This window comes from Eulemur rufifrons, chromosome 3 (assembly GCF_041146395.1).
Source record: "Eulemur rufifrons isolate Redbay chromosome 3, OSU_ERuf_1, whole genome shotgun sequence".
Taxonomy (NCBI): Eukaryota; Metazoa; Chordata; class Mammalia; order Primates; family Lemuridae; genus Eulemur; species Eulemur rufifrons.
The window spans coordinates 24,789,925-24,806,448 of record NC_090985.1 but is presented as its reverse complement, the minus strand read 5'-3'; the positions used below and the strand labels follow the sequence as shown (position 1 = coordinate 24,806,448).

Here is a 16,524-nt window from a genome sequence, read left to right as displayed (position 1 = left end):
AGTTAGATGGTGCGGATGGCAGCTGCGCCCAAAGACTCTGCTAATAGTCACTGCCACCATCTATTAAACACAAGCCAGGCACTTGTCACGCATTGTCTCCTTCACATATACACTGGCTCTGGAGGTGGGTCTGGCATCATCCCCATTTTACAAATGAGGAGACTGAGGCTCACAGAGCTGGGATGTCTCACCTGGAGCCTCACACAGCTCACAAGTGGCAGAGCCCGGGTTTGAACCCTGATCTCCTCTGTTGGAAACAGCATCCCAGTGCTGGTGCTGATCAGATGTCCCTGTCCCCGGAGCCACCTGGGACGGTGGAGTCCTCAGGTCTTTCCTGCTACTTGCTGACAAGCTGAGGGCCCAGCGCTGGTTCCCAGGGTCATCGCCAACTTTTCTCCCAGCCTGGCCTCTCTGGGCAGTGACCTGTCAGGTGGGAAGAGAGAAGGACTTGGAGCCTGACAGAGGGGCAAGGAGATTACTGCTTGGGGCAGGGGGGTGAACAGGCAGCTCTGGAGCCTCCACCCTGGCTCCAGTCTCTCCACCTGTAAACTGGGTGATAACAGCCCACGAGGAGTTCTGTTGTGTGTTCAATGAGAGCACGTGGAACATGCTTGGCCTGGAGCCCGGCACATTGGCTGGTCCTGTTGCTGCCGTTGTCTCGTTACTGTTAACACCTGCCCATCCACCCGTCGGCGACTTCCTGAGGGCCTGTCTGCTGAGGGAGTGAGTGTGCTGAGCCCTAGAGATATGGCATGGGCTCGTGTTCTAGTGGGAGAGATGGAAGTATCAGTAAATAAGGATGCTTTGGTGCAGGGGATGCCTGGAAACAGGTCTGTACTGGGCACAGGGGGGACACAGAAGGCTGTGGTCCATTCTGTCAAGATGCAGCCAGAGCACTGGAGTGGAGTCTCGTAAGAGGGAGTGTTTGCCAGTCAGACAGGGTGAAAAGGGCATTCCAGGAGGAGGCATCAGCAGCAGCACAGACCTCAGGACAAGAACAGCCGAGTGCACTGGAGAAACTGTACATGGGGCGGGGGAGCAGGATCTAAAATCCACAGGGCCCAGGCACATGAGCTATGTGAGAAGAGCAGGCTGGGTGTGAGCAATATGGAGTGGTGGAGACTGCAGCCAACTGGAAAGTGCTTTGATGGCTCTAAAGGGAAGTAGAACTCAGCTCCATGCAATTGCTGCTGTGAAGGAAAGCTGGCCTAGTGTTGCCAGGTCTTCCAAGTTTTCAAGAGATGCCTGGGACCCAGGATTTCAGGTGGTATCTTCCTGACTTTGAAACACTGGGCCTGGCCAGGCACGGTGGCTCACGCCTGTAATCCTAGCACTCTGGGAGGCTGAGGCAGGTGGATTGTTTGAGCTCAGGAGTTCGAGACCAGCCTGAGTGAGAGCAAGACCCCATTTCTACTAAAAAATAGAAAGAAATTAGCTGGACAACTAAAAATATATAGAAAAAATTAGCTGGGCATGGTGGTGCATGCCTGTAGTCCCAGCTACTTGGGAAGCTGAAGCATTAGGATTGTTTGAGCCCAGGAGTTTGAGGTTGCTGTGAGCTAGGCTGATGCCATGAGACTCTGTCTAAAAAAAAAAAAAAAAAAAGAAGGAAAGAAACAAACAGTGGGCCAACACTGGGAAACCCAAGCAAACAGACCTGGGCACTGCCAGTTTGCAAACTCTGGTTTAAGCCCTAACAGTGGGGCGGGCGGTGGCGGTTGGCATGAGGGGGGATGAAGCCGTGGATTCCAGATGATGCTCCTCCATGCAGGCAGCCTGGGTCTGACAGTTGGGGCCAGGACGTGCCCAATCCATACTTGCTCTGCAGATGAGTTGGGGAGTTTGAACTTCATCTGGAAGGTCAGGGGAGACTGTGAGCTTTCGGGCAGAGCAGTGAAATAACGGGAAGTAAGTTGCATGACTTTCACCCCACCTGCCGAGTGGAGGCTGGCTTGAGAAGGGAGCTGGGGGGCCAGGAGGTGGCCACAAGGCTTAACAGGGCCCAGGCAGGAGCTAACGGTAGCTCCGGCCAAGACTGTGGGGTAGGAGGAGAGGAGGACTCGAGAGGGTCATATCTGTGCAGAGATGGACTTGCAGAGCATGGGAGAGGGGAGAGCAGGGAGCCCGCCCACCCCCTGACCCCCGGGGGGCAGCTCAGCGGTGCTTCTCCCCAAGGCGGGGAGAGAGGGATGAGGGGTGGGCAGGGAGGTGATGACTCTCTCGTGGGCCGTGTTAACTGTAGATGCCCGTGGGACACCCAAGGAAGGCGTGCCACCAGGCCTAACACGCAGCTCTCAGGAGAGGGAGGGCTGAAGACACAGGGCGACACCTCCGCCTGGACGGGACCCCTCCGTCTCTCCAGGGGCCCCTAAGATGTTCGTTCTCTTTGTGGTTGCCCTGTGCTCTGAGAGTTAATTTGACCTCTTGGGCTTAGATTTGAGTTTTGTTCCTAGAGAGTCTGAAGGGGGGGGAGATGAGGCCGAGACTCAATGCCCGAACACAGATCAGCGAGCACCTCGCTCTGATGGGTTCCTCCCGCCCCCACGGGTGACCACCCCGGGATTCCCCCCGCAGATGCCTCCTCTTGACTCACTGTTTGGTCTCCTGGATCTTGCCGACTATGCCAGGGCCCCCAGCCTGCTCTGTCCTTGGTGTGTCCATGACACCCTCAGTGCCTTTTCACAATCAGGGCTGTGTGGAAAAATCTGTGTATGACAAAACTCCATGAAAAGAAGAGAGGAAACAAATTTTTTAAAAATCACGGTAGCTTATGTCTGTAATCCCAGCAGTTTGGGAGGCCAAGGCAGGAGGGTCACTTGAGGCCAGGAGTTCAAGACAAGCCTGGGCAATGCAGCAAGATCCTATCTCTCAAAAAATAAAAATAAAAATAAAATAATAAATCAGCCAGGCATAGTGGCATGTGCCTATGGTCTCAGCTACTCAGGAGGCTGAGGCAGGAAGATCCCTTGAGCCTAGGAGTTGGAGGTTGCAGTGAACTATGATGACACCACTGCACTCCAGCCTGGGTGACAGACCAAGACTCTTTCTCTATAAAAAAACTAAAAAGCAGGCTGGGCACAGTGGCTCATGCTTGAAATCTCAGCCCTCTGGGAGGCCAAGGTGGGAGGATCACTCAAGGTCAGGAGTTCAAGACCAGCCTGAGCAAGAATGAGACCCCATCTCTACTAAAAATAGAAATTAGCTGGACAACTAAAAATATATAGAAAAAATTAGCCGGGCATGGTGGCGCATGCCTGTAGTCCCAGCTACTCGGGAGGCTGAGGTAGGAGGATTGCTTGAGCCCAGGAGTTTGAGGTTGCTGTGAGCTAGGCTGATGCCACAGCACTCTAGCCAGGACAATAGAGTGAGACTCTGTCTCAAATAAATAAAATAAAATAAAAAGCAAACAGGTAGTTTAATTTCAACATCTGTTGAACAGACGCTGGTGGAAGCAGCAGCCCTTACTCCAGCCATGGGCATCTCTGCACCACAGGACATGCTCCTCCATGTCTGTCCAGCAGCCCAGCTGGCTGCGGCCTACACCCTGTCATGCCTGAGCTCGAAGTTTCCTAAAGTGGCCTGAGGCCTCTCGCCTGGACACACGACTCAAGGGAGAGGAAGCAAGGCTCAGATGACTTATAAATTGGACGGAGGAGAGAGATCTCAAGGGAAACACCATGAAGTATTCTGGGCCACATCTTTGTTCACCTTCCATGGCAACTTCTTAATGAAGCTGACAGTGAGCATCTACTTCGTTCTTTAGGGCAGCTCCCCCTGGACAAATACGCATCTAGTCCTACTATTTTCCTGATTCAGTTTTGTCCCCTAATTCTACAAATAGAGCCCAGCCCTTTGGCATTTGTTACAGACACGGTGATGCACCACTTAAGTTCCCCTACGGGTCTGCCCTCCTGGCAGCTGATCAGTGTTGTGTCTAGCATTCCTACCATCATGAGGGACAGGATGCTGGGAATGATGTACATCCAGTATATGGTGAAAAAGGACTTCTGCTCCTGGGAGTTCTTGGCCTTCAGGGCCTGCTCCATTACCAGGTGTGTGATGAAGGCTGCCATCTCGGGGCCAGGGACTGTGTCTAGGTCCATGTCCTCCGCCTCAAGGCCCCTGCACCCCCTGGGGTGCATCACCACCGACATGCCCACTACATTGCTGGCAGGGTCAGCTGGTCTGATGCTGTGACTCTACCAGGGAATACATGGGGACAAAGGAAGCACTCTAGCCACCAGCTTCTGGGCCATTGGCCCCGGGCTGCCTTGGAACCGACCGGGACACAGTATAGGCCATTCAGGGCTGCCACATAGCTCAGCCGCACTGAGCTGCTGCTGTGACAGGGATCAGGTGCCCTCCTGCTGGTTTCAGAGCAGCAAGCCCCACTTCTGAACTGGGCATTGCCATTGATCTCAAACAAGTGCTCCAGCAGCAGCCCCGATAGGCCATAGCCCTGGCCCTCTCGGCTTTCCATCTGGTCTCCTGCACAGTGGCCTGAGAGCTATGGTAAGAATATTTTCTCCATAGCAGATTTCCTGATTTTGGTCATGGTACTGTGGTAACGAAGGAAACTGTCCTTCTGATCAGGAAATACACACTGAAGTAGGGGGTAAGGGGCACAATCACGCCAACCTAATCAGTCTCAAAGGGCCTAGAAAAATAATGCACATGCACACAGACAAAACACACAGGGTGAAATGTAAGCTGTTAGTGCATCTGGATAAGCAGCATATGGGAGTTCCCTGTGTTATTCCTGCAACTTTCCCTAAGTCGGAAATTTGAATATAAAAATTACCCCAAAACCCCCAGTAGTTTAAACGTAAAGCCTCCCTGAGGCACCGAGAACAAAACCCATGTGTGCTACCTGGCCCTGTGGGACACAGCAGCTCCTTCTACGCTACCTGTCTCTGCTGCCAAACTTCAGTTCCTCAAGGACAGGCCGCCAGAATTGCCAGCGTCCCCTACCCCTGCAGGCTCAGGCTGGGGGCTGCTGTCCTGCCAGCACTGACAGTCCCAGAGGACACACGGGGAAAGGAGGCAGCAAGCTCCCTTCTTGCTAACTGGAAACATGAATGAGGGGCCCCTGAAGACTGGACAAGCTAGGTCACATCTTTATTAACAATTGCAGCCACCTAGTAAGCGTCCTGCACCAGCCTCGCCCACCCGAGCCTCTTTGGCCTTCCTTGCTGTTATCAGGCTCTCCCCGAGGAGGCTTCTGCGGCAGTGTCAGTGTTCACGCCTTCCTCTGACTGTGGAGTGAGAACCTGATCACGGGACAGACCCGAGGGAGTCTTGGGGACAGACTTCGCGGAGGGGAGGGTATCCTGCGAGGCCACACGCAATGAGGACTGAGAAGACATCCTAGAGCCCTCGCCTGACTGCCCCACCGAGAGGGTCCGGGAGCTTCCACGAGATGGGGTCAGGGATGGAACCCGGGAGCCCGCCTTCGAAGTGGCCAGCGATGGCATCCTGGAGCCCACGTGCGATGGGACCAAGGATGGAACCTGGGAGGCCATGCGCGACAAAACCATAGGTGCGTCCCTGGAGGCCATGTGCGAAGTAATCACAGATGGGACCCGAGAGGTTGTGCGCGACCAGACCACAGATGGGGCCTGGGAGGCCGCGCGGGACTGGACCACAGACCGGGCCCGGGAAGCTGCGCGTGACGGGACCACAGACCCGGCCTGGGAAGAAGCGCACGCCGAGCCTGTGGGGGCGGCTAGCGAACCCGGGCGCGAAGCGGGCTGCGGGGAGTCCGGCGGCTGCCAGAGCAGCGGGCCACCTGGGCCCCTGCGCAGCCAGCCGTGCACGCGCACTAAATCCCGCGTGTGCTCGTGCTCGCGCCGCAGCTGTTCGCGCTGTTCTAGCAGCTGGCGCCGCGTGTGGTGCAACAGCTGGGCCCGGCGGAGCAGCCGTAGCAGCTCCTGCCGAAGGCGCCCGTTGTCCACCTTTATGGCCTGAGTGTGCGCGATGAGCGCGCGCGCCGCCTCCCGCTCCGCGCGCCGCGCCAGGGACTGCACACACTGACGCGCCTCGCGCTCGAAAGCTGCCTTGTCCTCCAGGAAGCGCCGCTTCACACGGTGGAGCAGCTGCGTGTGCTCCACGCGCATGTGCAGCAGCTCGCGCTCCAGCGCCCGGATCCGAGCCAGCTGCTCCATCTGTAGCTCCTGCGGGTCGGGGGGAGGCGGCGCGGGTCAACGCTGGACTCGGGGCGACCCCATGGGCCCCGCCACCCGCGCCGTTCCGCCCTGTCCGCGGGAGCGCGCACTGGCCTTGAAGGGCTGCAGCTCCTGCACCTGCTGCGCCATCTGCGCCGCACGCGCCTCCATCTCCAGCAGCTGCGCGCGCACCCCGTCCTCGCGCCCGTGGTAGAGCGACGCCAACTCCGCACGCTGCCAATGAATTTGCGCCAGGTCCAAGCGGTTCTGCTCGTCCAGCCGGACGATGGCGTTGGCGCAGCGCTGGGCGCGCGTGCTCACATAGCTGGCATAGAGCCGGTTCTCCTCGCGCAAGCGCTCTGCCTCGCGGTCCAGGAAGGTGTTCTCCCGCAGCACCTTGTCCACGCGGTCCTCGCAGGCGTCCAGCTCCTCCGAGAGCGCCGCATATTCGCGCTGCAGGTACTGCGCACGCTCCGACAGCGGCGGCTCGGCACCCTCGCGGCGCCCAGCGCTCGCCCCGCGTTTCTTCTTGGGCGCCATGGATTGGGGCCTGGGGCACCGGGACTCGTGAGGGCAACGACCCCTTCCGCTCCCCCAGCTTAGTCCCTCCTCTTTCCCAGCCCAAATACGCGTCTTAGGGTAAGGAGGTTTGGGAGAGGCAGAATCAAGGGTATAGGGTCTTGGGGGTCAGGGCAGCATCGCCAACCTTTACTCGTGGGCTCCGTCGGGGTGCACCCAACATTAGTGATGTTGATGCTCAGCGCGCACAGTCTCCATGGAGACAGAACTTAGTCGCCCTCCCCCAGCCCTACTCCGTTGCTTGGACAACGCCTGGCTGCTCCCCACAACTCCTTCCCTCTTACGATGCGCCCCCAGGGGTAGGGCCTGAGACCTGCTGGACTTCCGTTTCGGGAGGACGACTCTGGACTTGGTTCTGAATCTAACAGCCTCGAGCAACAGCCTGAGCGGCCCCAGCTCTCCACGTGCTGGGGACTTAGTGCCCTTCGCCTTTCGTACACCAATGGGCTCTTATCCGTTTGCCCCCCATATAAGGAGAGGCTTCACGGTTCCTCTCCAGCCTCGAGCAAGCCCCTCCCCACCCGTCCGTGTGAACCCTGTGGTATCCGGGCGCTGCGCTTCCCTGGGGCTTCTTCACTGGGAAGTGTCGAGTCCATTCGGATGTTAAGAGATTAGCCCGCGTACAGAGCATTTCTCTCCGGTTCCTAAGCCCACACGTGCCGCACCTCCTCTGCTCAGCCCATGGGTCCGCACCGGGCTGGCCGCTTCCCTTTCCGGTTTGCCCGGTGGCTGGAGGGGATAGGGATCCATTAGGGATTTGGCCGTTTCTCTTTTTGCCGTAGACTTTATTTAACTCAATCTTGACTAGAAAATGGGAGTGGGGCTTCCTGCGGTGTCCGGCTCCGGCCCCTGTTAGGTCAGAGGTTACCTCTGGTTCATACCTACACCTGCTTTGTGTCCTGTCATCATAGAGTTGAGTTTCTGCCTAGGTTTGTCCCCATTGCTGGGATATGGGCAGACCTGAGGATCCTTGACTGGTACTTTGTGAGGGGCACGGTTTAAGAAACCACATTTGTAGAAGGTCTGTGTTGGAAGGGTCTTAGAAGGTTGATTTTAGAATGTTGGCGATTCACTGGCCTCGCTGGACCTGCTCTGATTAGCTAATCTGCCCGAAAGGTGTGGCAGGGCCTCTTAAAATTAGGAACACAAATGAGGCTTTTTCCACCTTGTAAAAATGTAATTTGTAAGTAAAAATAAAATGATACGAACTGCAGACAATGCAGAATCTGTGTTAGCATTAAACCCTTAAAGACATTTTGATTTATAAATTCCTAAAACAGCATCTTAATGTTGGCCTTAAAATATGGGCTTTTAACATGAAACTGGTGCCTAACTTCTCACAGAAAACTGAGAAAAGACCAGGTAGAATCCCAGGAACACATCACCCTGCACCCCTGCAGTGGGGGCTCATTTGCAGGGGCTTTCCAGCTCCTCCCCAGGTCCCCATGCTGCCACACTCCACCTGCTGCCCTCAGGGCTCCCCTAGCCTCACTGTCTTCATTTGACAGATTGGGAAACTGAGGCAGCAAGAGGCGGAGGCCTGCCCACATGAGCCAGTCTGGTCCCCCTCAGTCTTGGACCCTGTGCTGTCCCAGGCCATGGCACAGCTTGGCTCTGGCTCACTCTGGCCCTCCCCAGACCCCCTATCCAGGCTCAGCCCCAGCCCCGCCCTTGCACTGGCCTCAGCCCAGCTGACCCACCCACTCCCTCAGGCCTCTGCCCAGACCAGTGCTTCAACCTCTGCCCCCTACCCGAGTCCTGGCCTCCAGCTGCCAGGCTTGGCCTCTGACTCGAGAGGATTAGAGGCAGGAGGGGACCTTGCCCTTTGCCTGCTGGGGCTTGCCCTGCATCACTGGCCTCAGAGCGCAGAATGATTCCTGGAGGTGGGCTGAGATGCCTCCCCAGGACCGCCCCCAAGCCCTTTCTCCCATTGTGTTAGGAAGGGGTGCCCCTAGTGTCCATGGGAGACAGAACTCACCTGTGAGGCTTCAGGATTCAAAGCCAGGTATTACCTGTGATATTTCTCCCACCCTTGAGGGCTTCCCTTTCCCTCTCTGAACAGGGTGGTGGCCTTTGTCCACCTGGGGCCAAAAGCCACGCCTCCCTTAGACTCAAGCTGGGGAAGATCTCAGGGGTCACTCACCGGCCCCACAGCTGGCAATGCACTGGAGGAGGGTGAACACTGTCTGCTCAGGGGCTACCCAGCCAGCCCACCATGCTGGCACCTGCTTGGACCCTGAAGGCTGCATCCCTGTGTCACTCTTGGCCTCTCCCTGGGAAACTGCTCGCTGCTCTCAGCCTTCCTGTGGGTGCACCCTCCATGGCCCTGGCTTGCTGTTCCTGCTGCCTTGAATGTCCTTCCCTCCTTGTCTCCAAAGACTTGGCGTGAGCTCCCCTCCTCTAAAAGTAGCTAGTGGGGCCGGGCTGTGTGCCTGACCCTGGGCAGAGCTCTCCCAGCAGTCTCTGCTTCCACTTCACAGATGGAGAAATCGAGGTGCACAGCAACTCGTCCTAGGCCCCGTGGAAGCGTTGGGGCTGTGACTGGGACCTTGGAGGGCTCTTCCTGCTTCCCTGTGCTTGCTGTCTGTTTTAGAGTCCTCTCCTGATCCCTGCCATGTGCCCTGGGGTAAGGGGCAAAGCATTCTGGGCCATCTGTGACCAGTGCCTGACAGCCCTTCCACCTGCCCACAGGTGGAGTTGGGCGTGGGTTCAGGTGTTGTCAGAGATCCTGTCCCTGGAGCTCAGCCTTGGGCAGGACTCTGAGAACCACGGGGCGGCCAGATGCTGACCAGTGGTCAGACAAAAGGACCCCCGGAGGCCTGGTGGGAGGAAATGCCCCAGCTCCACCCTGAGTGACTTGTCCCCTGATCAGAAGCACAGAGCTGATGGCGATCACCACGGCAAAAGGGACGACAGGCAAGAACATGAGTGAGATCCAGCAACGCCTGGTATCTAGTGTGTCCTCTGGTTGGGTCAAGTGCTAGAGACCCCAGTCCTGTTTGTTTTCTGTGTCCCAGGTCCAGCCTGAGCTTGTTCCCTTCCCCTATCCCTGCAGGCCTGACCCCCGCCCCCAACCTTGGCTGGCTTAGGGAGGAGCGCTGGGGTAAGGACCCTCCCCTCCATGGCCAGGTACCTCAGAGCTGATGCCAGGTCCACATGAGGTTCATGGTCAGCCCCACTTGGAACATCCAGACCCAGGCCACAGTATGCATTAACTCCTGCAGCCACGGCTGCCTCTGGAGGGCGCAGTGTGCCGTCCCCAGCACAGTACAGTGAGGGCCATGAGCCACCCCCCTCCCAGGTGTAAGGACCAGGCCTGTGCCCGCAGGAGCCCTGCCCAGGCCATTCCTGGTCCTCCCTGACTGGGGTAGCTCGGGGTTGAGGTATGGTCGGGGTGGGCCTGCATGGGCCCCAGGGTGCTGCCCCACCTCTGTTTGTGAGGAAGAGGATGGCCATCAAGAGGCGGCCCAGGTCCAGAGCCCCACACAGGTGGCCTTGAAGATGTCCACCCCCAGCTGGGCACCTCCGTGGACCCTCACTTTTGAGTCTGTGCCTCTGGACCCATGATCTCAGAGACCACCCTCCCGGGAGAGGCCCAAGTAAGTGACTGCAGGAGCAGGGTGGTGGGGCCTGAGGCACCTGAGTCCATAGCTCACGCTGGCAGCAGGAGGGGAGAGGACGACATTGGAACCAGTGCTGGAGGAGCCCACTAGGTCCCCCAACTAGAGCAAGGAAAGGCTGTGCATGAGATGGGGGATGGTGGCTGAGACTCTGACACAGGGGGGCAGAGTTATGACATCTTCTCTGGCTGTGATGCCCAGGGACAAGGTGGGGCCTCGGTCCACACAATAGCAGATGGACGGTGACACCCATGGCAGGGGCTGGGCCCATTCAGTGGACTGTGGCTGCCGGGAGGTGGGGGCCATGGAAGTTTGGTCTCCTGGGTTACAAAGAGGCTAGGGCCACACTGCACTGCTCCAGCCTGGGGGATTTGGACGGCTGCAGGCCCACTCCCCAGACTCTGGGTCTCCTGGACGTGCCTCCCAGAACCACCCATGACTCCGGAATGGATTGGCTAAAAATTAAATACAAGTAAATACAAAGTCTGGGTCAATGCACTCAAAATAAAGCTGAAGGTTACAACTGTATGCAACAAAATTTATTGTTGACTGACAATTGATTGGAAAATAAGATCATCTTAACAAAATTTGTACCTGCAAGGATATTTGGACAGGGAAAGCTGGATTTGGTAGAAATAGTGGTCCCAAGAGAAAATGCATAATAGCAGATTTAAAAAAAACAACAGTAAATCAAAGATCCACTGAAAAGAGTAAATAGGAAAGAACAAATCCAAGTGAAACTAACTGCAGTAAAATGAAAAAGGGAAACAGAAAAAGTTGGAAATGGTTTAATGTTGCCATGTAGAAAACTGATTTAATAATGAAGTTCACTGTGAAGAATTCTTTTTTGCTGATGTTTGTATAATTTGTATAATTCTGCTTATCGGCCACATTCTCAGGGGCAGAATTGAGATAGTGTATGAGGTGGACTTTGGCTGCCTGCCTATCTTGAGCGAAAGCGTAAGTCTGCTTACGATATTGAACAAAAGCTTTGAAAATGATTAATACCCAGCTTCAATAGAAGGCAGTTCTGCTTTTTTTTTTTTTTTTTTTTTGAGACAGGGTCTCACTCTGTCCCCAGGCTGGAGGGCAGTGGCATCATCATAGCTCACTGCAGCCTCCAACTCCTGGGCTCAAGTGATCCTTCTGACTTGGCCTCCCAGAGTGCTGGGATTACAGGCGTGCCCACCACCAGTCCTGCTTTCTTTAACAGGACGTGGCAACCATTGGAGCAGGGGTCTGCCAGCCCCCAGTCAAAGCCAGCACAAACTGGGTGCTGCCAAGATGAAGCCTAAAGTTGACTGCTCATAAACCTTTTCCCTCATTTTAATGCTAGAAATCACGCCCAAGGGTGGAGATTTAACATGGTAATAACACAGGCCATGTATGAAGCACCACGACCACCGGAAGGGCAGCTGCCAACAAAACTCCACCTCTGCATGCTGTGATTTCAGTCCTGGTGTTCAACTTTCTCTCTCTCTCTCCCCTTTAAAAGTTCCCCAGCGCTCTGTTCAGATGGCCGGGCTGGTTGCTCTTAACCAGCACTGTCTCCCTTGTGTTTGAACCTGAGCCCAGTGAACAGGTGTGACTCCCTTTGGGCCTCTGGCAAATTCCTGTTGCATGGAGAGCCCAGGGGCTTGCGCAGTGACACAGTGGCAAGACCTCCTCTCCCTGAGGTGCATGGGGAAAGGTGAGGAATGGAGGGGGCTGCCCTGCCAGTGGTCACTCTCTTCCCGGTTCTCCTTGATCAGGTTTACTAAGGCTCCTGCTGTCCGCTGGAAGTTCCTGCTGCCCAGGGCGGCGGGGCCTGGGGGTGTCTAGCTGCAGCATTCTAGGTCAAGAGTGATGACTTTCCTGGCCTCTCCGGCTCAGACCCTTCATGTCCTGCTCTGATTTCCTTCAGCCTGCCCAAGCCGTTATCATCCCCCTCCATTTCTATGTGTTCTCTACTCCTCTCTTTGTCCCTGTGGGCACATAGCTTTTCAATTCATATCTCTATTGATTATATTTCGGGGCTACTCCCACTTGTTCAGTAAACTTGCCATTTCATCTAAGTTGTCAAATTTATTGGTGTAAAGTTGTTCATAATCTCTTATTATATTTTAGTGTTTGAAGGATTTGGTAAGGATACACTGTCTTTCATTCCTGACACTGACTGGCTCTTTTAGCCTTAATGACTAAAGACCCTTATTAAGACTAAGAGAGTCTTAATGAGTCTAGCTAGATTTTACTCCATTTAATCAAAGAATCAGCTTTTAGTTGGTTTTCTTCTTTGCTTGTCTGTCTTTCATTTCAATTATTTGTACTCATCTTTATTATTTCCTTCTTTCTACCTATTTTGGGTTTAATTAACTCTTCTTTTTCTAGCTTTCTAAGGTGGAAACTTAAAAACTCTCCTCTGTTCTAATACAAGCAGTTAGAACTACAAATTTCCGGCCGGGCGAGGTGGCTCACGCCTGTAATCCTAGCACTCTGGGAGGCCGAGGTGGGCGGATCGTTTGAGCTCAGGAGTTCGAGACCAGCCTGAGCAAGAGCGAGACCCCACCTCTACTAAAAATAGAAAGAAATTATATGGACAGCTAAAAATATATATACAAAAAATTAGCCGGGCATGGTGGCGCATGCCTGTAGTCCCAGCTACTCGGGAGGCTGAGGCAGGAGGATCGCTTGAGCCCAGGAGTTTGAGGTTGCTGTGAGCTAGGCTGACGCCACGGCACTCACTCTAGCCCGGGCAACAGAGCGAGACTCTGTCTCAAAAAAAAAAAAAAAAAAAAAAGAACTACAAATTTCCCTCTAAGCACTGCTTTAGCAGCAACCCCACAATTCTCATACGTTATGTTTTCATCATCTTTCAGTACAAAATAGTTTCTAATTTACCTTGTGATTTCTTTGCCCCATTGTTTATTTAGAAGTGTGCCATTTAATCTCAAAATCTTTGGGGATTTTTCTAAATGTCTTTCTGTTACTTATTTCTAATCCAATTCTGTGGGATCAGAGAACATAATTTGTATGTGTGTATTCTTTTAAATTTATTAAGCTTTGTTTTATGGTACTTAGAATATGTTTTATCTTGTTCATACACCCTTGAAAAGAACGTGTATTCTGCTTTTATTCAGAGCATTGTCCTCTAAATGTCAACTAGGTCGAGTTGGATGACGTTCAGTTCTCCTACATTTTTATCTTCTGCTTACTTGTTCTATCAATTATTGACAGAGGGGTGTCTCCACCTGTAATTGTGGGTTTATTTTGCATTTCAGTTATGTCAGGTTTTGCTTTATGTATCTCAAGTCTTTGTTATTAGGTGCATACACTCTGAGAATTACAATATCTTCTTGATAAATTGACATTTTTATTATAATGAACTATTCTTCTTTATCTGTGGTAATATCCCATGGCCTGAAGTCTACTTTGATATTCATGTAACTACTAAAGTTGTCTTATCATTAGTGTTTACATGACATATATTTTTCCATCCTTTTAACTATGTCTTTATAATTAAGGTACTTTTCTTAATTGTAACATATATTTAATATATGTATTGTTTATAATTTGTATGATTTGTATAATTAAAACATTTCTTGGATTTTACTTTTTTAAAATAAAGTCATACAATCTCTGCCTGTTAATTGGGGTATCTAGACCATTTGTATATAATGTAATTATTGATATGGTTAGGTTTAAGTCTACTATCTCACTATTTGTTTTCTATTGGTCTCATCCATTCCTTGTTCTTTTTGCTTCTTTTTCTGCCGTTTTTTTTTTTCTTTTTTTTTTGAGACAGAGTCTCACTCTGTTGCCCGGGCTAGAGTGCCATGGTGTCGGCCTAGCTCACAGCAACCTCAAACTCCTGGGCTCAAGCAATCCTCCTGCCTCAGCCTCCCGAGTAGCTGGGACTACAGGCATGTGCCACCAGGCCTGGCTAATTCTTTTTCTATATATTTTTAGTTGTTTAGATAATTTCTTTCTACTTTTTAGTAGAGACAGGGTCTCACTCTTGCTCAGGCTGGTCTTGAACTTCTGAGCTCAAACGATCCTCCCACCTCGGCCTCCCAGAGTGCTAGGATTACAGGCGTGAGCCACCTCGCCCGGCCTTCTGTTCATTTTTGAGGGATATGGTCTCTGTGTAGACAACTCTAGATTGGCAGAGGGTTCTCCCCACCTTTTTTTTTTATTTTTGTACATTAATGATGTCATTGCTTTGTCTTCTGGCTTGAAATTTTTTCTGACAAGAACTCTGAAGTTATATGCTGATTTTTGTTCCTCTGTAAGTTCCTTTGGTTGCCTTTGACATCTTTTCTTTATCACTATTTTTCAGTAATTTAGTTATTACTTGTTACAGCTTCCTCTGTGTTTACCCTGCCCACACCTCCTTTAAATTCTTGGATCTGTCAGTATATTTTTTTCTTCAAATTTGAAAAAATTTCAGCCATTACTTTCTCCAGTATACTTTCTACACCACTACCCAGTTGTTGAAACTGTCCCACAGGTTGTTGAGTATTTTTTCTCTGTGTGTTTCAATATGGATAGTTTCTATTGCTGTGTCTTCAAGCTCACTGACCATCTCTTCTTTTTCAAAAAACTTTTTTAAACAAAGAGCTTTTTGTCGCCCACATTTTTTTTTAAAAAAAAACTGACCATCTCTTCTGCTGTTAAGTCTATGCAATGAGTTTTTCATTCCAGATATTTTATTTTTAAGCTTTTGACATTTTATTTGGTTCTTATTAATACATTACCTTTCTCATCTCACTATATTCATGCTTGTCTTTAAATCCATCAGCACATTTATAATAGGTGTTTCTAAAGTCACCACTAGTCCCACCGTCTCCCTAATATCTGGGTCTTTTTTCCTCAATAGGTGTTTCTCTGGGTTACAGCTTATACTTTCCTGATTCTTCACAGCCCAGTAATTTTTTTATTGAGGCAAAATTCACATAACAGAAAATTAACCATTCATTTGGGTTGTTTTCACCTTTTGGCGTTTGTGACTAGTGCTGCTTTGTGTACTCCTGTACAAGGATTTGTTTGAATACCTGTTTTCAATTCTCTTGTGCATAAACTTAGGTGTGGAATTGCTAGCTCATACCGTAATTCCACGTTTAACCTTTTGAGGCATTGCCAAATCATTTTCTACAACAGCGGCACCATTTCACATTCCTACCAGCAGTGTACAAGGGTTCCAGTTTCTCCACATCCTTGCCAAGATTTTTAAGAAAATTATAACCATCCCAGTGAGTGTGAAATGGTATCTCTTGTGTCTTTGACCTGCATTCCCTAATGACAGTGCCACTCAACATCTACTCACGTGCTGTCGGCTATTCATATATCTTCTTTGGAGAAATGTCTACTCACATGCCTTTGCCCATATTTTTAATTGCTGGATATTGTGAATTTTATGTTATTAAGTGTTGTTTTGTTGTTGTTTCCCCTTAAAGAGTATGGAAGTTTGCTTTGGTAGGCAGTTAAACTATTTTTGTATCATCTTATTCCTTTCAATGCTTGTTGTCGACACCCAGGGTGGGGGTAGAGTAGCCTTTACTCTAGAGCTAGTTCAACAGATCCCTGAGGTGGGACCTGTTGGGGTCTCTCCTGAATATTCTGGTGTTCAGCAAGGTCTCTCCATCCTGGCTCTTGGCATGTAAAGGTCCCCTCCCGATGTGATCTCTGGGAATTGTCCAGGTTGCACCCTGGCCTCACGATGGCTGTTCTTTGCCTGGCCTCAGGAAATGCCTCCGACTCCTCCCTGACCTGATACTCAGCAGCAGGGCCAAGAGGACTGTCACCCAGCCGTGTGGCTTGTGTTCTGACATGGCAGTCCTGCACTGTTTCATGTCTAGTGTTTGTAGATGTGACTTTTGTCACATATTTGTCCATTTTTCTAGCTGCTCATGGAAGGGGGTCATGTCCAGCACCAGCCACCCCATCGTGACCAGAAGTCTCTCGTTCCTTCCTCTTTTATTTCACTTATTTATCCCCATTCCTCCACCTCTATACGGAGGACTAACCAGAGTACCATAAACTTCACATATTCAAAGTGCATGATTTAAACAGTTTTGACATAAGTATACACCCCTGAAACCCTCACCCCAATTGGGACATTTCCATCACTTACAAAAGTGTTTTCCTACCACTCACAATCGTCTCTGCCTCCACCCACCCTCAGG

At 51.8% G+C, this 16,524-nt stretch overlaps 1 protein-coding gene across 1 annotated transcript; it reads right to left on the bottom strand.

Annotated features, from left to right (window-relative positions):
- Nucleotides 1–5,198: 5,198 nt before the first annotated feature.
- CCDC166 (coiled-coil domain containing 166) lies at nt 5,199–6,704 on the bottom strand. The gene is made up of 3 exons (XM_069465892.1): nt 6,279–6,704; nt 5,619–6,173; nt 5,199–5,510 (listed from the first exon to the last, which is right to left on the bottom strand). The coding sequence occupies exons 1-3, from the start codon at nt 6,702–6,704 to the stop codon at nt 5,199–5,201; spliced, it is 1,293 nt and encodes a 430-aa protein (XP_069321993.1).
- Nucleotides 6,705–16,524: the final 9,820 nt, after the last annotated feature.

Bases quoted from the DNA above. Each gene is read 5' to 3' on its own strand.
- CCDC166 (XM_069465892.1), bottom strand. From the start codon at position 6,704: ATGGCGCCCAAGAAGAAACGCGGGGCGAGCGCTGGGCGCCGCGAGGGT. The intron at 6,174-6,278 runs GCCAGTGCGCGC...CCCGACCCGCAG, and splicing joins AGGAGCTGCAGCCCTTCAAG to GAGCTACAGATGGAGCAGCT. The intron at 5,511-5,618 runs GCCCCATCTGTG...ATGGCCTCCCAG, and splicing joins AGTCCCGCGCGGCCTCCCAG to GTTCCATCCTTGGTCCCATC.